The 21,089-nt window shown below is 36.0% G+C and overlaps 1 protein-coding gene across 1 annotated transcript; it reads left to right on the forward strand.

The window, feature by feature from the left end:
- Window positions 1–1,491: 1,491 nt before the first annotated feature.
- Window positions 1,492–16,109, forward strand: LOC139967370 (mini-chromosome maintenance complex-binding protein-like). Its single transcript, XM_071971080.1, has 14 exons — window positions 1,492–1,819; window positions 3,055–3,134; window positions 3,807–3,947; window positions 4,371–4,514; window positions 5,136–5,426; window positions 6,198–6,304; window positions 7,325–7,491; window positions 7,862–7,985; window positions 8,901–9,018; window positions 9,890–10,055; window positions 10,725–10,858; window positions 11,591–11,758; window positions 13,194–13,282; window positions 14,571–16,109. Exons 1-14 carry the CDS (start codon window positions 1,729–1,731, stop codon window positions 14,692–14,694), a joined length of 1,944 nt encoding a protein of 647 aa, XP_071827181.1. The 5' UTR covers window positions 1,492–1,728; the 3' UTR covers window positions 14,695–16,109.
- The last annotated feature ends 4,980 nt before the right edge of the window (window positions 16,110–21,089 follow it).

The following is a 21,089-nucleotide window of genomic DNA, read 5'->3' on the forward strand; positions in this document are numbered from 1 at the left end:
GATATCAAGTCGCATGACAGGGCAGTACCACGTATATACTTCATAAAATCCTTGATTCGCCTATGGCCCTCCATATGTTCGGTTCAAACCTCTACATAAACAGATAGGGGAATTTTGACTATTATTTATTACCATAATAGTTTCAGTATGCACCATTTGACGTCTAAATTTGTACTTTTTAGTCCTTCCATAAAGGTTTACGCCCCTACCTAAATCAAACGGGGTATATTTTGAATTTGGCCCCAACTTTTGAAATCCTGCGGCATGTCACTGACCCTTAGCACAGGAGATTTTGTCGAGACTCAACATAAGGATTCTTAAAATAGAACACACTATATTTGGAAGTTACATAATGCATATATGAATAGTGGGTAGAAGTAGCCGGTTACCCACTTTTCAAAGTGTGGCTCTACGTATATATGTCCGAGTCCTTCCAACGGTCCCCTTTTTTTCTGGGATGTGCACTACGCAGTTGTGGTGCATGGAAGCCTGGATCATTCATCTGGATCCTTTGCATTAGCAAATTTCGAGAAAATAAATTTGCCTTAATTGCAAGAAAACCGTCTGACTACGATTGAGAACACTTTAAATACTGAGAAGAAATATACATTCGATTTTTTGCCTACCTCAATTAAAATGCCGACTGATAAGATATCGAACAAAATGTCACTATAGATGAAGTGACGAAAAGTGAAAAAGTCCGAGCTAATCAAAAGTTGAAAATTTCCAAATATCCACCTTGTCACACAAAATAGCGTCTACAAAGCCGAAGTTCTTGGGGAGGGCAAACACGGAAGCTTTTCTGCTCTTCCCTGTCCCCCCTTCCCCCTTCCACTCCCCACCACAAACATACCTACTTTTGACAGTTAATGTGTAAATGACCAGATAATTGCAAGATAGTTGTAGATCAATTAATTCTAACGCTAAACATGGGCCGCGTATACGACAGCTCATTTTACCACTGAGGACCGGGGGGGGGGGGGTGAGAGCTACGTCAGCGGGATGTGTTCACATGTAACCGGGAGTAGTATGGATCGTTTCCACATATTAGTGAACTCTTCAGGGATATCTTAGTTGCATTCATAGCCTGGCATCGGGACCGTCCAAGTCTAGAAGGGGAGGGGCAGCAAGTTTTTGACATAATTTTCAAACTTACTAAACGAGCCGCATGAAACATGCTGATGCCGGTTGCGAGTAAAAAATGATGAAATTGTCATTTGTAAGCAGAAAGAAAACATTTTTTAAGAAAAGTCCCGAAGAAAGAACCTGGGGCACGAAAAACCAAACAAACCGACTGATACCCTCTCAACCCCAGGCCCCTTGCATCGAAAAAGTGACTCTTTATACCAACACAGGCTGTACCTAAATGCCACACACACAACTTATGAAGTTGTCGGCAAGTCTGAAAGATGAGTTTCTTCGAAGGAGAGGTTATAACAGTTACATGCATGGTGACTCGTATCGATGTTTTCTTTGTGTTCAGTTATTGGTCACATGACATGGGAATTTCCCGCCATTCTCCTCACACACACTATCTGAAACAGAAACGCGGGAATACATCAAGTATAACACACAGTGTGCGGTATTTAAAATTTAAAAGGACAGACCAGCTCAAAGACCTTACTGTGTGGATTATGACGGCATCGTAATACACTACCAAAAATCGGACAGCGTGGAAAACGTTGCAGCATCAACAACTTTGTGTGGATGTCCTTTCAAATTTATTGAATGAAAACTAAAGGTTTGGATCATCGCTCAGATATGCCTGGAATACAAGATTGGGTAAATCGCCCATTGGACATCGTTCATGGATTTTTCGGTAGGGGTGTAAGAAACTAATTAGGCCTAGGGCCTATGTTGACTAACAAAAACATGTCACTACAACTCTTCCAACTCATACATAGACTCTAATTAGGATAGGCCTAGTACTAACACACCATAAACAACAACAATAAAACTCCAGCATGAATAAATTCTTAATTAGTATTCCAAAATGTTAAGTCAAACTCGGTAATGCCCTTGAGGATATGAAAGGATAATCTTATTTAGGCATAAATTGAAATTTATGAATGATTGTGATAGGCCTAGCCTTATTACTTAAGTAATAAAACTAACAAGTAATAGTAAGCCTAGGCCTATACTGTACTGGTTGTAAGGCACTTTTGTGTGGGAGGTTTAACATTAATTTGCATGAGCAGGTAAGTTGTGATTTTAATTTGTATTACATACAAATTTTCACAGGCTATAGTTGTACTGTCCTGTAAGACATTTGTTTTGAAATCATTCGTTCCGTTGACAATACAGTTGTGATATCATGTGAGCAGTATAAAGGACTGCATATTTACATTTAACTTTAAAGCAAATTGGGAAAACTGAGAATTGCTGTGGGAATGGAGTCAAGGCTTTTTGTTATATTCTCAAAGGTAGAAAATTCTGATGCTGTGAAACTAGGGCTAGAACTAAGCTATAGTCATGTTTTTCAAGGCATGAAGTCTTCCACGTGTAGTAAAATGAAACTAAATGTATGATGTGAATCCATATTTCCCCGCTAATTGATAAAATATGAAGTAGATATAGATACAAAGGACCTTAAATTAAGTATCTTTGTGTTCCCCTCACATGCAATACTTCAAATGTGGTTTCAACATATTTGCAGTGCAGCAGCAATAGGCCTAGTCTACATAATTATGAACCCCTTCTGAGTTATTCATGTGGGTTGGTATTTCTGCAGTCCTTGATGATATAAGTAAAGAACAACAATAATTACAAATAGCACTTTTTGATGTTTATAATTTCCCTGTCACTGTCTCCCTGTAAATGTTGGCATGGACCTGTCGCACACAGTCTTCCATTTGGCTGTAAGACTTGCTCAATTTCTATTTGTTTAGGCTTAAAATGGATTTTCCGAATGCATAGAGAACTTTTACTAACTAATTCATCAGGCATAGTGTTTATAAACTTGCATGTCAGTGAGTGAAGAATCTGAAGAAGAATATTTTGCCTAGATTCACAGGAATTCATGATATCAGTTTGTGCTCTCATATGCTTCACCAGATCCGAGCGACGCTGAATGGACAAAGAAAGCAATTAAATTCTTTGACGACAGGTTGCAAGGCGAGGATTCATCAACATGGGTGAGTGTCTTTGTATTTTAAGTTTGTCTTTTCTGCCATTGTGGTGATAAAAATCATGATTGAGCTTAAAAGATGCCCCCCAAAAAATGAAAGATTCTATACTCCAAGCAGAGTCTACCATACTATTTTCCTTTGTGTTTTGTTTGCTTTCTTGTTTTTGCAAAATAATGGTTAACCACGAAAGACCAAGTATGTACAAGAAAGTGGTCCCATATTTGCATCACAGGTTGAGCAAAAATAGCATCTGAATATCACCCCAACCATGAAATATTCTTTTTCATTAACCTTTACAAGGGTTTGTCCAGAAACCCTTCAGCTCATTTGAAGGTATTCTATGGACTTTTTGCAGCAGTGGTTTTGGTGTGCTTATAATTATCAAACTAGAATGTTCTGCATTGTCTTTGTAGATTATACCAGTCTGTAAAATGTATGAAACATAATATGGATAAATTTGACACTAAAAGTTAGCACATTGTTACAAAATGTGTGAAACAATTACTTTAAAATCAATTTTGTTATTTCTTTTTATAGTTTGAAAACTGTACCAATATTGCCAGTATTGTCTAATTGTGCAGAAACTTGAGCTATATTGCAATTGAACTGTAATATGATATAATGTAATATAATATGATATGTAATATAATATGTAATAATTCCTTTCAATTCTTGCAGATTCCATCAGTAAACCATACTTCCCTGCACCTTTTGAAGCCAGACAGTCTCGTCCGTTACAGAGGAATGGTACAGGATATGTTCGATCCCGAGTTTTACCTCGGTGTCTATGAAGTGGAAGACAAGTCCAGTAATATGAAGGTACTGTTAAGGCAAACTATACTTTTAAGTAATCAAGTAAAACATTGGCAATTTTCATGTCATGCCCACGTGGTATGCAGGTGTGGTGATGTCATGAAAATATTTATGGAATATATTTTAATTGATTCTGTAATTAGCTCCTTTGAAGTCCCTTATACTGGAGAGAATCCCCAATTTTTGTTTGTGCATCCCCTGTAGAGAATATATCAACTGAAATTTGTTATCGTTTATTTGGAGTGCTTTGAATCTGCATATTTTCTAGGCTTCGCTCGCCTAACTTTCAACGAGACCCCGGGGCAAGGTACGCTATGAAAGCGCACCTTCTACCCGAAGTTATTTTGGAGTCCAATCGCGTATCATGATGTTAATCAATTCTGGGCGTAACAATTTGATATATCCGTCACTTTCTTTGGTTTTAATCAGACTCTCAAATCTGGAAAGTATCAAGATGTGGCATCCTGTTCACCAACTCAGAAGATCAACCTAGAGTCTAGGAATAACGTCACCATGAACAGACAAACTTACTACTGCGTACCAGTTCCTGCCGAAAACGAATGGGTCAAAGAAATATCCTTGTGATTTTATTTGTCAATTATTGGTAGTCTATTTGGTTTTTTGTAAAACAGGGTTTCATTATAGTTTGTAATATTTGCTAAGATTTTTTGTTTTTTTTGCAGTCTTTAGAACTAATTCCAGAGTTTCTGCTGTGGTCAGCATTGTTGTATGCCATGCAGGCTACAGTCTGGGATTAGTTGCTATAGAAACATTTGTTTTATTTTTTGGTGCTAAGAAACAGGCGTCGCATCTAACAGTGTAAATTTGTATGGTTAACTCCTAAAAGTATGTTTATTTGTGAATTTAACAGCAGACTAGCCCTGATTGATATCTCTGTGGTCAGAGAATAGTTTCAAATAGCCTCAAAAAAATAAGAAATATATAAATAAAATAGATTGGTATGCATCCAAATATGTTGAAGAAAGCCAAAATCGCAACCTAATACACGTTCACCAAAGAAGTACAATTTTTAAATAAAACTTGAGACATAAAATAAGACAATTCCAAAAAATGTCTGGAATGCCCAAAAGTGTTGAGGATTTTTTTTTGGGGGGGAAACTAGCGTTTCACATTTGATGTATTTCACTGATATGAATTATTCTGACCTTATGTTTGCCTTAACTAATGTCAAACGTATATTCTAAGAAGGATCAAATCCAAACGTCACCGAGCACGTCAATTACTGCAGGAAGAGAGAAGCGAGCACTGGATACAGATGACACCGGCCCAGTAGTTAGAAGAAATGAATCAACAAACTCGACGGCTCCCGGTGACTCTGGTGCGATGGATTCGTCAGAACGTAGTGAAGCTGGGAATAACTCGGCCAATGATGCACCCAGTCAAATGCCGTCTGCAGCTGCGCTTAACCCTATAGACTTAAACTTCCCCCTAACTGGTGAGAGGGGACCAGCATGTCTTGTAAAGGTAATTTGAATTATTGCTGGATGATATCAAACTCACAACTTTGCAAAGATTAACAAGAAATGTAATGGCTTGCATCTTTGAGGCAGGTGGAAATAATTGGAATCTAGAACATGTTCATACCAACTGTTTGAACCATCACTATGAGCAAGTTTTTAACGGTATGGCAGTAGAATTAAAGCAATGAAATCTGGGAGCTCAAGGGTAATTCAAGCCCTGTCCTGCTGAAGTATGGTAGGTTTTTAATTGTGGTCAGCTTTGTAGAGCTTGTTCACATATCAACCCATATGACTTAAAAATAGCATGTTAAATCTGTAACAAAATCTGGTTTGATGCAATGTTGAATCATAGGATAAGCTTAGATTGAGCCAATTTTGCAAGGGTACATTTAACATTGATGCACCTATATTCTGACACTCAAATTACTACTAGTCTTTATTAGCCACAATGCTTCAATAAGGTACAACATAATTTAAGAACCTCTCTGGCCCTTTATGAATAATTATTTCCATGACATTGTACCAAACATTGTTATATACTTTTATATAGTAATACAAGTTGGACACAACAGTGCTACAATTATGTTTGGTATCATTTAGGAAAGAAACTTGTTTCAGTCTTTTAGAAATATTTTCCTTTGAACACAGAAAATGCAAATGAATCTCTCAACCTATCAAATGTTACAATTCAGTAGTTACCATGGAGACCCCATTTTGAATTCATTTGTATTAATCCTACTGTACTTCTCTCTGTATGTACAATTTCTTTCAATAGACTTATGAAGACAAGGATTCCTTGAAACTGAATGAAATGGTGGAAATTATCGGAATTTTGTCAGTTGATCCAACGCTGGCAGTATTTCCTGAAGATGGTTCCAATGGGTAAATATTTTTCTCTACCATTTTGATCCGCAAGAAATGTCTGTTTAAACTTGCATTTTTGGCTTTGTTCTAAGAGATATTATAACATATAACTGTGAAATAACTGTAAACTAAGTGATCCAAACTATAATAGGATCTAAGTGCTTTTCCACACTAAACATGCCCACAATGCAGGTTGCACTGCACGTATCCTTACATGATAGAAGTCTTCAAACGTTTGGAAAGTGAGACACACCTGGCAATTAAGTGCCGTAAGGACTCTTGCTGCAAGAACTTATTAATCTCCTTCCTGTGATGTCCACTTGTAATTAAACATAGAAATGAAGCAACATATCACAAGCACCATTCTGTGTCCAGAGTTGTGATCTGCAGCCTCCTTATTGCTTTGAAAGCCTTCCCTGTGGTTGCCCTCTCTATAAGAGAACGGAACATAATATGACAATACAACACTGTACACAAGCTGAGCTTTCTCTTACTGTATTTACATGATACTTTAAATACTGTAATATACTGTACTTTATTGTACTGTATTGTACGTTGGTCATTCCAGTGGTCAACATTTAGTTGTCAACATGTTTTCCGCAGTAATATTTAAAGCAACTTTGTCTATTTTCAAGTTGAGTGAAGAGGAAGCATTTCAATAATAGTAATATTTACATACATGGGAACAGAGCATCTAGCCACAGTTGAATGGAATTAACAGTGGAGGTGCTTAAAGTGGCTACTGGAACTTACAATCTCTTCTGAAATTCAAATCAAGAGATTTTGGCCTAACCCTAGGCTTAGCCTAAACTGCGCACAACCTTCTGGACTGAAACGTTTTATGCTGTCGAGTGAATAGGTATAAATAACTGTAATTTGCATTGGAAATAGAACAGTCCTTCCACTGATAACATCTCTAATTACAAAGATTATGATTAAGTTTTGGCCTAATTAATTGGCCTAATAAGCATAATTTTATCTCAATATTAATTTCAAGAACTAACTGTCCACTTCTCGTTTCTTCCATTCATCCTGAAGCAATCATGCTGACCTAGTAAATCCAGAAGACTCAATGGACGGCATTGAAGAGCAGACAGCTCATTCTCCTCCGCCCTCATTGGTTCCTCGTATCCATGTGCTGAAAGTCACAAAGTTGAGTCATGTCAACCCACTTCTACCCACCCAACTACAAACAACAGATTCAGGTTGGTATTACATGAATTGGAGGGGGCCTTTGCTTATATTGAACTTAAAGCTCAGGAAGTACCATGATTTCAATAGGTATGCTATAACGTAGGAACCGCAGAATAAAGTGCCACCCTGTTTGTTTTGACCACGGTATGCCTCTCAAGGATATAGGTTTACTAATGAAACATTTAGCAACCAGACGAGAGAGGGAAATGTTGTCCAGTGACTCTACATTGGAGGCTCCAAACCACAAAAAATGGGGGGGGCGGGGGGACTAGAAGCATTTATGTCCACCTACTAATAAAGCGGGGGAACACGTCTCCCACTCCCCTCCCAATTCGATTTGAATAGTAATAGAGTGAGGGATGTTTGTTGTTTGTCCTACAGTTGTGTCTGAAATTCTGAAGGAGGCCGGTCGTATCAGGGATCAGCTGAGATGGCTTCTTCAGCAGGTTCTTTTGGGAGATGACTTATCTGCAGACTATCTTCTCCTTCATCTTCTCTCCAATGTGTAGGTTAAACTATTTGTTTCATTTAACTAAAGCATGTGCACTTTTGTCAATAAAGAAGAATATTGAGTTGTTTTTCCATTATTATTTAAGGTACAGGTGTGATGCAGCAGTTTGTATCTGCCCCACTATTGCTATTCCCTCAATCAAACTTCAATATGCAGTGATGTGGTTCTTAAAAGTGTTTCTGTGGATTTGCATTTATAGTGTGAATTCGGATATAGGGATTGTTTCTGTTCTTTGCTGGTTGCCATGGCTGCAGTGGTGTGAACTAAATCTGAGAAAGGGACAAAGTGCTGAGGTACACTCTTGTCTGTTGGCTGGGGACATTGATTAACTTTGAGTTTCTCAGAGCAGGAGTTGGTGTCAAAGTTATCCGCTTGCCTTGTTTGTTCTCAAAATCCTCATGACGTTTATCTACAATCCATCACATAGATAGGTTTTTCACAATAGCCTTTTCACACAAATCTTTGTAATTCAGTGGGGTTCACTAAAGTACTCTATGCTTTATCTCAACTATGAACTTACCTTATCACATATCCCTTTTCGAAATGGAAACAAAGTTCGAAAACTTTAAAAATTTACAAGTATTCAGGCCAGTTGAATCCATGTTCGGTTAGGCCTGGCTTGCCTCTTCCAGCTCCTGTCATTAATGGCAAATTTGGAGCCAAATCCTCATCTTGGTCTGCTTTGAGTGTAAGAGCTTTTCTCTCTCAATTCAACAGAATATATGTGTACCTAATATCACAGTTTGGTATCTGAAGACAAAGAGGAAATTAAATTAATAAGAAAAACATCAACAATCTTTGTTTTGCTGCCATAATTGTTGTCTTGTCATATTCCATTTGAGTTGTTGTGTTCTGTTATAATGATTGAAATGTCCAAGTATTTCCTTAAACCCTTAAAAATCTTCACAGATATGCAAGGAGAGATGTTTGTGCTCTTGGCAAATGGAGTTTGAATATCAGCGGTTGTCCTAGCGACGAAGGGTACACAAGATTTTTATTCGATGTGATAGAACAACTAGTAACAAAAGTAAGTTATTCTTAACAATGCCTTTGTTCATTGTATTACTAGGGAAACATTTTAACTAGGGATCTTGTTATTACTAGGTCATTCACTAACCATAATCACATTTCTGAAGACCCAACATGACCTAGATACATCCAGAACCCTAGTGTAGCAGAAGTAAATGTGAAAAGTAAAAAAATCCCAAATTATGTGTGTTAAATTAGGACTCAATCAATTCTTGGTCAACTGCATGCTACTGACCATCCAGTTGTACCCAATTAAACCTATAGAACAAGGGTGTCACTAGGGATCTAAGTAATCCCTTGTTACCTTTATGTTAACCACAGCCTGTTAAAACCCTAGTTGCGAATAAAACTTGGCCTGAGTAGCTATGTGTCACTACAGGTCCAATAAAATTTAGTTAAATGTGTGTTACTATGGATCACAATTTAAACCTGCTTACACAGGTAACCTTGGTTACCTGTGTAGTACCATATCCAGGTCATACATGGTACCTGTATGTTACCTGTATGTTACTAAAGATTCACCAATAGCTTTACATTTTCAAATATAGGGAGAGTGAGTTCTCATTTCATTCATATGGAACCATTAGATTCAGATATGAATAAAGTCCAGGGGATAAACACATTTTTCATTCTTTGCTTCATAGCAGCAATATACGGATGACACAGTATGTTATACATCAGTTGACATAGATGTTAATATGCATGCCTGTTACTATATATGACAATTATCAACACACTTCAACTATTACTCTTTTTATCAGTTAACCCCTAACATCGTATTTCCTTTACGGTCTGTATGTACGGGACTATAAATATATAATAAATAAATATAATTTGCCTGTTGTATTTTTTTTATTCTCTGTTTGTAGTCACATCTTTTACATCTTACCCTGAGCAACATGAACTCCTTAAAATTTACACCCAAGAAGGACTATACAGCAAACAGATTGATCTCTGGAGTCCTTCAGCTATCAGAGAGAACTCATGTAGTGCTGGATGAGACGGCCATGGAAAGCGGTCAATTGGACACTAAGGGTATGTCCCGTGTCTCCAAATCTTGACAGATCTTAATTTTTTTTGTTAAGAATCAGAAACTAGCTATCGTTGTGGTCAAATGGCTAATGCAATGGACTTTCGATCTAAGGATTGCAGGTTCGAGTCCTGGCCAGATCATTAAGTTGCGTCCTCGGGTAAGACACTTATCTCCATCGCCTCTCTTTACTCAAGGGAAGTCACATGTTGGGAAGTCACATGGGAAGTCACATGTTGATGTGGCACACTGTAGTGCCTCAAGAGCATCTGTTTGAATTGTGCACACTCGGGTGTGTGGGTGTAACAAATTACCAGTAACTAGGGATAGGGATAGGTTGAAAAAATCATGTCAGAAGACCTCGCCTTGATACAAGACTGTAACCCTTGAAACTCTTGACTTAAGCTCTATAAAATTACATATTTTAAAGGCATCGCCTGCCTTCTAAAACCGTAAAAACAGTTTTGTAAACTGCCTTGCACGGTCTTAAGAGCCTCATGGTTAAATAGACAAGCACCAAGTTACTGTCATGCAGCAACTAACACAAAATGAAATACAAAATGTGTGGTTATACTGTGATGTGTGGAAGATACGGATAAGACTAGTTTCATATGAAAAAGTATAATAATTCAGCAATATCAAACATTCTTCTTCAATTTTTTGTTTTGTTGCAGGTGTGCAGAATTTAACAGCTCTTGGAAATGCAATTTCCTGGCAGAAAGTTGACTATGATTTCAACTTTCATAAGGCAGAGTTCCCAACAAATGTCAAATTTCTTACCTTATCTGAAGGCAAATCTATGCTTCCAGTGAGTAAATTATTTAGTATTCATTCCTCAGGGATTTATTTGTCACCATCAATCGGTTAAATTTTATATATCAGTCTAGAAATATTTTTGATATGACCTTTGTCACATATAAATGTGGTATTAATTGGTACAACATGAAGTAGAATATCTATGTATGCAGTATTGTGATATACATAACTTTGCATGTCCCAAACTTTGTACACTGTGTTTATTATACATATACAGCTAGCTGCACTGATGGACACTGTAGTTGCTGTGTTAAAAGTCACCTTGTATTAAATCCCTTAACAGCCTCTGTGAAAACATTTAAAATTTATACAAGGGAATAGAAGTACATTTGATCCCTTAGCAACGCAAAAATCACCGTACATCATCCTACTAGTATAGGATAGTCGCGTATATATATATACAGACTTAAGCAAACATTAAAGGAGATACGATGTTAGTGTTAACTGACAACTTTATAGAGTAGAATAGACAGCATATCTTTCAATTTAGACTACAATAAACAACTGACAGCCCAGCATGCTTACTGACTTGTTACAATATAGCTTGCATACATTTTAAGTGTGTTTTATTGTAATTTGATTAGAGGTTGTAGCAACTTTAAAACATACCAATGTTATTTTAAGAAGAATCCAAAGCAAATGCGATTAATAGATGCCGTAGTTTTGATGCGTAGTTACTCGTATTTCATGCATAATTCCAGTTTAACCTTTGAACTTTGAACAGAGCGACTGTCATGTCAGGTTACAAAGGAAAGAAGATCTTGACTTGGAAAAGTTGAAGACGACAGTACAAGATGCGATGAGTTCCGGCAGTGTGAACCTACGGCAGCTGCGATGCTACATCACGGTCTTGGAAAACTTAGATTACGACCTTACTCAGGATATGCAGAAGGTATATGAGTTCACAGCGTCGCTGTTTACATAATAGACATACTATTTACCTACTTCATGCTAAGTCTTACAAGCCACCTACATTACCGGTTCACTAGATTGTAACAGGATTGTAAACTGGATGTAGCTGGTATAACTTAATTAAGGCGAAGATGGTGGTGAGAATCTCTGAGTAATTCTACCTTAGTACGATACACCTCCAAGGTATTACTCTTTATGAGAAAGAAATTTGCAAATAATTTGTGGTTGGTTAAATCATGCAAACCTGGAATTTAAACATCTTAATTTGTTTGATTGAAAACACACCTCTAGCACTAAGATATCTTTGTATTGCAAAATACATCAGAGTTTTGAGTTCATGATATTTGCTAGAAACTGTTTTATCCAAAGTTTAGAACATGGATGTGTGAATGATTTGATCTTGTACCCGAGCAGCGAACAAAATGACGAGAGTGAGATTGCAATAATAATAAGTGTGAAAGGGAATTTATATTCTCGTAAATAAACAGATTTCGAAAATGCATGAAATGCAAAGTTTTTGTAGAATGATTGTGAAATTGAAGCTGTTGGCAGACATGAACATGGAGAAGACATGGACAACTGAAGGAGACAACACACATTTTTGAAGTCATCTTGTTTGTGAGACACCCTGCAGGTTAAAGATATCACATTGTTAATACTTAGACATATACACCAATATAAAATATGTACAAATTCAAATACAGTTAATGTGAAGCTGGAAAAGATGGTATTAACTGTAATGGAATTGTTTGCACATTGGTTAATGCCTAGAAACGAACATATACATTGATATAAAACAGGTTCTAGTTTTCGTGCAGCACAAGTAGACATTTTACAAATGTGGATTAGTAGATTATTCCGTAAACAATAAAGGGAGATTGCTTATTGATTATGGGTCCGATTATGGGTTCAAACAAATGTTGGACGTAGGCTTCATGAGTCTGTCATGAGGTATTGCCACAATCGAGGACAGGACGCTGAAAATGCCTAATGCCCGGAAGTCTGGATACCCCTAGTGAAATACTATAACCAATGAGGCAGAGTTTTATATGTGGTTTGTAAAGAATGAGCACTAGTACTTGTTTGTGTCCATACAACAGAATTTCAAAATGGCTACCAGTAAAAATGCAATGCAGAGATCCACAAAGCAAATACATACAGATGTATACTTGTAGGAGTTGTCTTGATTCAGCAAATGTCTGATTAATGGTGACAGTCTGGTTTCTCATGATGTGATATTAATGTCGTGTAGTTTTTTGCAAGCACTACTTGAAGCTTTCTGTTTCGACTCTCTTTTGTCAGGGCGGGAGTCTCGGTTTCACTGATAGGTAGTTGTGTGTGATGGTATTGTTTGTTGCTCGACTTTTAAGTCAGAGTAAAGTAACCACGTTTTTTGTTGTTTACTTTCATTTCAGATCGTAGAACAAGACTTTGTAGATGTGAGGAAAGATAACAAAGAAAATATGTCTCAACAGGATTTACATAACCTTCTGATCTTAGCAAGGTGAGAAATTTAAGGGATTTTGGAAAGTTTTACAAAGGAATTGGATATCTTGCAAAGATATGCCAGAAATTGAGCAGTCATAGTTTAGAAATTTTGTAGTATTACAAATATATTAGTCAGTCAGGCAGTACGGATTGACTTTATAGAAGGTTATTCTCAGGGGAACACAGAAACAAATTGGGTGGAAGGATATAAATATCTTTATGAAAAGAAAATACCACATTGAAGTTGAAAATGTAACACAAATATGTAGCTTTAGGGGGAGCATGTGGAACATAAACCAGCCTTTGTCATAATCTCTACAAAGATGTGTCTGTTCAGCCATCACAAGGAAATTTTAGTTTTGTTATTTTCTTGGAATTCATGATATACCACAGTGTTGGAGGTATGCAGGAATAATTGCCAGTTGCAAAAAAATCCCAGAAAGTTTGCAAAATAAACTCTTACAGGAGTTTTGTTGAAGAAGTGAAAATTGTTATTATTTTTCTGCTTTTGCCTCTGTATGGGGAGGTATAAATCCCAGAGTAATGGCATGATTGACATTAGCCAGTAGCTCCCTTATGCGGTGATTTTTATTCAAAGTGGAGTCAATTTGAGGTGTAAAAGTGGTTTTGGGTTCACAAGTGAAAAGCTTCAACATTGGGTATCATTTTATCCATTTTTAGAAGGTATAGCGAGTATTAGGGACTAGATAATGTTACTACATAATGACACAATTGCGATTGGTTTAGTGTTAAACAAACTAAATAAAACTAGCCAAATTGGGTCAAGTTCGAGAAGAAAAGTGAAGTTGGTTGATGGAACAGTGAAACATAGGATTGATATCAAGTGAGTTATCAATCAGCCTAGCAACCACCCACCGAAACGTATGGCCAGGTTGCTAACACGTAGGAGGTCCTGGATTAGTTAAATGATTCATGGTTGCATTTTGAACTTTCAATAGAAGATTTTTTTTTCATATCATTATTCATATTATTCACAAAATGTACACAGTCTAGACCAAATACAAAACAATTTACCTAAAATACCGGTCGTGTGTATCATGCAGCCTGCAAATCATAGAGCAAATTCATGCCTTCCTATATACTTCCTATATAGTAAAACTGTCTTTTAGTCCGATAATTTGTATATCTGAAAATGTTACAAAGTTTAAAAAGAATTTCAGATGCCACAAAGTGAGACCTATTGGTACTCAAATATTAGACATGAGTTTATTGAATTAATCAGAGGAAATGACGACAAATATCCGATTTATTTATGTTAAAACTGTCTTTTTCTAACTTGTCAGGCTGATGAGTCTTTCGTCTGGTGAAACGAGCCTAAAATGTTCCGTTTGGGAGCGAGTGAAGCGGATGGAAGTTGAGAGGAAGGCAAGGCTGAGGGCAGCAGAGAATCGGGCTGGGAACAGCTAGGCTTTTGGAATTGGTAATAGGGATGACATCGTGACGCTTTCGGTTATCACGGTACTTCTGTGTAATAAAAAGACAATGACTGTTTACCCTACTGAAGAAACAGGGTTATTATCACCTATAACCATAGGTCTGTAAGAAAGTTGACAATATTTCATAATTTGTCTTGGCCTTCAAGTTGGATATGAAATGTGGAACTTTCTCAATCACTTTTGCTCCCGCCCTCAGCACAAAATGTGTTGATGTTGATATTACCAGCAGATAGTCAGTAAACATTTTAAAATTACCACCGGCTCAATGATTAACCTTGAAACTAGCAGGTGCATTTAGCACCTTGAACATAACTAGCTTCTTTCTGCAACCAAGAGGGAATCATTGGTCTCAGCAGCATCTCAGCACCTTTGGCCAATCTGCCCCTGATCGGGATGCGTGGTGAGAGATCATTTAAGAAAATATTCTACAGAAATGTAAATCCTTTATTGCAGTCAATAAAAAATACTCAGACAATAATACCAGATTTTGTAAATATTGAATTGATAGATGATAAAAGCCATGGTTATAAACTGCCTAAAAGATCATCTATGCTGCTATCACTCGATGTAATTTAACCTGCGAAGATTCACTTCAAAATTAAAAGGGGAAAACAAATTCAACAAATTGCCAGCCTTAATGAGATGAACATAACGAAGGTAGGCATTTGGAGAAGGGAAAGAACATTAGAAAAATAGGTATTGATAAGAAACCAAACTGTCAGGTTTCATAGTTTCCATTCCAATTTGCATAATCTAGAAGGTTGGAAGATCTTTTCCGTAAAAACTTGTTTATGAGGTAGTTTTACCTGGATAGGTGGACTAAACACTTACAACCACTCCCATTGGTCTGGTTAAACAGCACATACAAAGAAGAGGGTGAGAAGGGAAAGACGCTACATATTTGACATTACTGTCTGTAATACCTTTTTGCTATAATGTGAAATGACCATCATATATATTGCAGAGTGTGTATTCCTATAGGTCATTGCAACTTACCTAAACATATAATACAAAGAAAATGTTAGTGTCTGACAGTCAAACTACTGTGTTAATATACATAGATATGGAAGGGTTCTATGGTTAATATACATATATCAGTGGTTGCTATGACTGATTGTAAATACAGTAAACAACATATCAACATGAACTAATAAGGTATCTCAGTGGCTGTCCATAAATGCATAATATCAAAATGTCATTTATTACTTTTTCTGAGTGGATGCTATGACTGTTTGTAAATACAGTAAAACAGCATATCAACATGGATAAATAAGGTGTTTCAGTGACTGTCCATAAATGCATTATATCAGAATGTCATTTAGTACTGTTTTTGAGTGGATGCTATGACTGTTTGTAAATACAGTGAAACAACACATCAACATGAATTTATAAGGTGTCTCGTTGGCTGTCCATAAATGCATGATATCAGAATGTCATTTATTACCATTTTTGAGTGGATGATATGACTGTTTGTAAATACAGTAATACAGCATATCAACATCTATTCATAAGGTGTTTCAGTGACTGTCCATAAATGCATAATATCAAAATGTCATTTATTACTTTTTCTGAGTGGATGCTATGACTGTTTGTAAATACAGTGAAACAACACATCAACATGAATTTATAAGGTGTCTCGTTGGCTCTCCATAAATGCATGATATCAGAATGTCATTTATTACCATTTTTGAGTGGATGCTATGACTGTTTGTAAATACAGTAATACAGCATATCAACATCTATTCATAAGGTGTTTCAGTGACTGTCCATAAATGCATAATATCAAAATGTCATTTATTACTTTTTCTGAGTGGATGCTATGACTGTTTGTAAATATAGTAAACAACACATCAACATGAATTTATAAGGTGTCTCGTTGGCTGTCCATAAATGCATTATATCAAAATGTCATTTATTACTATTTTTTAGTGGATGCTATGACTGTTTGTAAATACAGTAAAACAACATATCAACATGGATAAAGAAGGTGTTTCAGTGACTGTCCATAAATGCATAATATCAAATTGTCATTTATTACTTTTTCTGAGTGGATGCTATGACTGTTTGTAAATACAGCAAAAACAACATATCGACATGAATTTATAAGGTGTCTCAGTGGCTGTCCATAAATGCATAATATCAAAATGCCATTTATTACTGTTTTTGAGTGACTGCTATGACTGTTTGTAAATACAGTATAAAATATGTCATGTACTTGATGAAAATACTGCTGAATTACTGGATAACATTTGTATCTTAACAATCATTATATTATATACATTTTGTACAATGTAAATAAAATGTGTTGCTTCTGTGCCTTAAATTGATTCTGTTCTCTGTTTTTCGTTCCTTTAAAATGGTCTTGTTTTGTTCGTTCATTCATTCAGTCATACTCCTTTATCTGGTAGGATGACCAAAGAGTAAACCTTATCCATATAGATTGGCGCGGCATATATAGTCTGAAAACTACCGGTTCAATATTACTCAATGGCAAATTTCAGTGATAGAAAAGTCAAAATTAAGCTATAGGCTCAGACTCATCTCAGCATTTTGGTACATTCCGTAACACTTTCCTTCCTTCTAGTTTCAATGATCAAGTATTTAGTGTTTAAACTGGAAATCTTGGTGACCACCTCCGGCCAATCCCCTTCAGCCAATTTTTAGTAGACTTGATTTCTTTCAATATAATTAGGCCTGCAGTTCGATATTCGGTCAGCTTCATTTTGTGAAAGACTGGTGTCTCCAACAGGACTATACCAGTTGTCCCCGGTCCTGGTGTGATAGGTGTAACTCTCCTCCCCTCTGACTCTTGTCAATCTCATTAAGCTACAAAAATAGTTATTGACACAGTTTTATTAAATGGTTTCAATGACCCTGCGTCTACACGCCCACCTTTATAAACCTGTATCCACCCCTTTACGAAAACCCAGATCTGGGCCAGATATAAAAATCCAGATCTGGAATTTCAATCTGGGCCAGATCTGCTCCAGATCTGGAATTTATATCTGGCCAGATAAAAAATTGGGCAGATATAACTTGATATAAAATTAAGTTTTATACGGCCCATATAAAATTTGATCTGGTTAAATTTTATTGCATCCATAGCTGGGCCAGATAAAACTTCATCTGGTTGATATAAAGAAAATCCAGATAAACTTTTATATGGCCCATATAAAATTTTAATTTGGTTGAAGTTTATGGCTTCCATATCTGGGCCAGATAAAACTTTATCTGGTTGATATAAAAAAGAATATCCAGATAAACTTTTATATGGCCAAGTTTAAATTTTTACCTGGCCTAATTTTTGGCCATCCATATCTGGGCCAGATGCACTTTATCTGGTTGATATAAAGAAAATCCAGATAATCCAGTTATATCTGGCTTTATAAGGCCAGATATAGGCTTGATATGGCCAGATTAAACCAGATAAAAAACCAGATCTGGGATTTCGGTAAGGGACCCCATCTCCACGTCCCATCTTACTCTTAGAGGACAATAAACCACCTCACAGGTGACAGTGAAGATTCCTAATGGGCTTTGAACATTCAAGCAAATCACAATGAATTTCTTAATTCCATGTACCGATCGGGAGCCTGTTGGTAAGTTTTTGCAATTTTTTTTTTTTTTTTTTGCAACATTTTTACCATCCTGAATATCTCCAGCCAGCAGAATTAGTGTATTTTCTCCCCTTTAATTCTTTGTACCATAAAATACTTGTCCTTTTTGCAGCTAATATCCCCTTGTATTTTGACTAAACAGTAATTATTTCCGCACTTTAGTATGTACCCGCCTCTGATTAAAGCCACACAATTGTCATTTTCATCGGTAAGGCTTGTTTATTCTCCAAACTACGGGTTCTTAAAATAAAATCAAACACTAGGGAGAAAGATAGAGAGAGAGAGAGTTATGTACTATGTCGACGAATAAGTTAATTACTCTCTAAAATTGCTAGCAGAATGGTGAAAGGCGCAGTTTAGGGAACAACTCGGAGAAAAGGACGTAAATTAAATGTTATCAGAAGCTTTTGAAATATTCTCCACCTAAATACTGCTCAAAGCAACTTCGGTGAGATGTCAAATTAACTACCGTATTAAATTTCTCGCTTCCTCTCGCAAAATTGCCAAAATGGATATAAATAGCTTTGATCTTATACTATCCCAGTATTTTGATTTCAAAGTTATATGTATTGTTTTCGTAACGTTGTTTATGATCAGGTAAAGCCGGTGTGTTACCAGTCACGCCTCAAGGCACGCCAAACTGGAAAGATATCTCGTCATTTTTTTTTTCCTCTCCAGTTTAAACAAACCCTCTAGATAGTATTTTCCTCGTTACAAGATAATCACACACTACATTAAGTTCATAAACTCTTTTTAACTAGAGACGAACAACGACAGCAAGAAGTTTCCCCAAAGGCGGGAAAACCTTCATCGCCAGCAGATTGATATCTTCGACTTGCCTCAAGCATACTTTCAAATTGCCTTAGGCTGAGCAGACAACTAATACAAAATTACAAAATCGCAAAAGCTGCGGGTTCTTTTAGATTCTTCTTTACCTGAAAGGGTAAAGGGGTTTTGAGAAAACTTTTTTTCATGACTTCCGTGACATAGTTTGCATTGTTCTACACGAGTACTTAGTATTTAGAGCTGTTTGGTTTTAAGCAAGTCACAAAAGTCGAGCACAAATGTCACTGTTTTGTTTCCTTTCGCGGTATTGCACCTAATTATGTATAGTGTGTAAAATATATGTATTGTAAAAATAAATATATGTATTGTAAAATATATATGTTTTGCACCTAATTATGTATAGTGTGCAAATATATATATTTATATATAGCCTATATATATATGTATTGTAAATATATATGTATTGTAAATATGTATGTATGTAAAATATATATGTATATATATATATATATATGTATATATATATATATGTATATATACATATATATATATATATATCACACGTATAAGTATAATCAGTAGTAGCAGAAAGTGCTCAATACCGTAGTAGAGCAATAATATCACATATAACACAAGATATACAAATTACACCATATTGCTACCCTGGGTTTCACGCACGCATAGAGCGACGATCTTCAGGCCATTGGATGGTCAAAACAGACTACTTCTTTCTCAACCGTTTACGGTTCGATAGCTTGGAGTTCCCATGGCGACACAAAGAAATAAGCTCGGATCTCCTATTGATCGTGTCACCTCTTGTGCGTAGGATTTCCAGTTTTTCTTCTACACAAATATATATAACTGCAACCTTTGTATATACATATATATATATATATATATATATATATATATACATATATATATATACATATATATATATATATATATATAAGTAAATGCCTTGGTAAGTACAGCTGTTACTCGGAGTTTCACGCCCTTAGGGTGGCGATCGTCAGACAACTGAACAAATACTCTCTGCGCGGATATATTCTATATATATATATATATATATATATATATATATATATATATATATATATATATATATATATATATATATATATATATATATATATATATATATATATTATTGTATATATATATATATACAGTGTAGCATGTTTGCTACATTAGCATTCTCCGTATGCACTTTTACACACTAAATTACACACTAAAGTAATGTGGACCCCAAATACTTGTCGATGTTTTCACTATAGATAAGAACTAGGCCTATACCCCTCATTAAAAAGGTGACACATGGTGGTCATTCATAGCTGCTTCAAGTTTCCGTATATATGGCCATGTAGATTTTTAACAACGACGCCCGAGGTTTTCGTCACATGCAAAGAAGTCCTTTTATTCACCAATAAAAAAAATTCCCTTCGTAGATCATTGAAGGCCTAAAACGGTCCAAAATTGCCTTATTTGCCCTATTTTAGAACCACATGTACTCCCATTTGTGTACTTGGAGATATGAGACGAAACAATTCTATTAGATTATATATCGAGAAAGATATCCTCTTGTTGCCAAATAAGACCATTTGAGCGGAAGTTGATATAGAGGCATATAGTAGGCTATGTCATCATTTTCGGCCCCAGGTGCACTTTTATTTAGCCTACACTCGTGTTCTTACGCATAGTTGTTTGTAAAATGACTTTCCACTTAGGTTTTGCAATCACGTATTCATTTTTAAAATTTAATGCCTGTGATCAAGCTTCATTTGAAGGGAAGAATATTGAAATCCTGTTCTTTGCATGTGTTTTGTACAACATGAACAAATGTTTGGGCGACGAAATTTATAAGATGAATAAAGGGGCGAAACATGATCAATTGTCGTATACCATATTAACGTTCATTTTGTGATATATATCTAGGAGGGCAAAATTTTTTGATCAATTTTCA

Source organism: Apostichopus japonicus, chromosome 5 (genome assembly GCF_037975245.1).
Source record: "Apostichopus japonicus isolate 1M-3 chromosome 5, ASM3797524v1, whole genome shotgun sequence".
Classification (NCBI taxonomy): Eukaryota; Metazoa; Echinodermata; class Holothuroidea; order Aspidochirotida; family Stichopodidae; genus Apostichopus; species Apostichopus japonicus.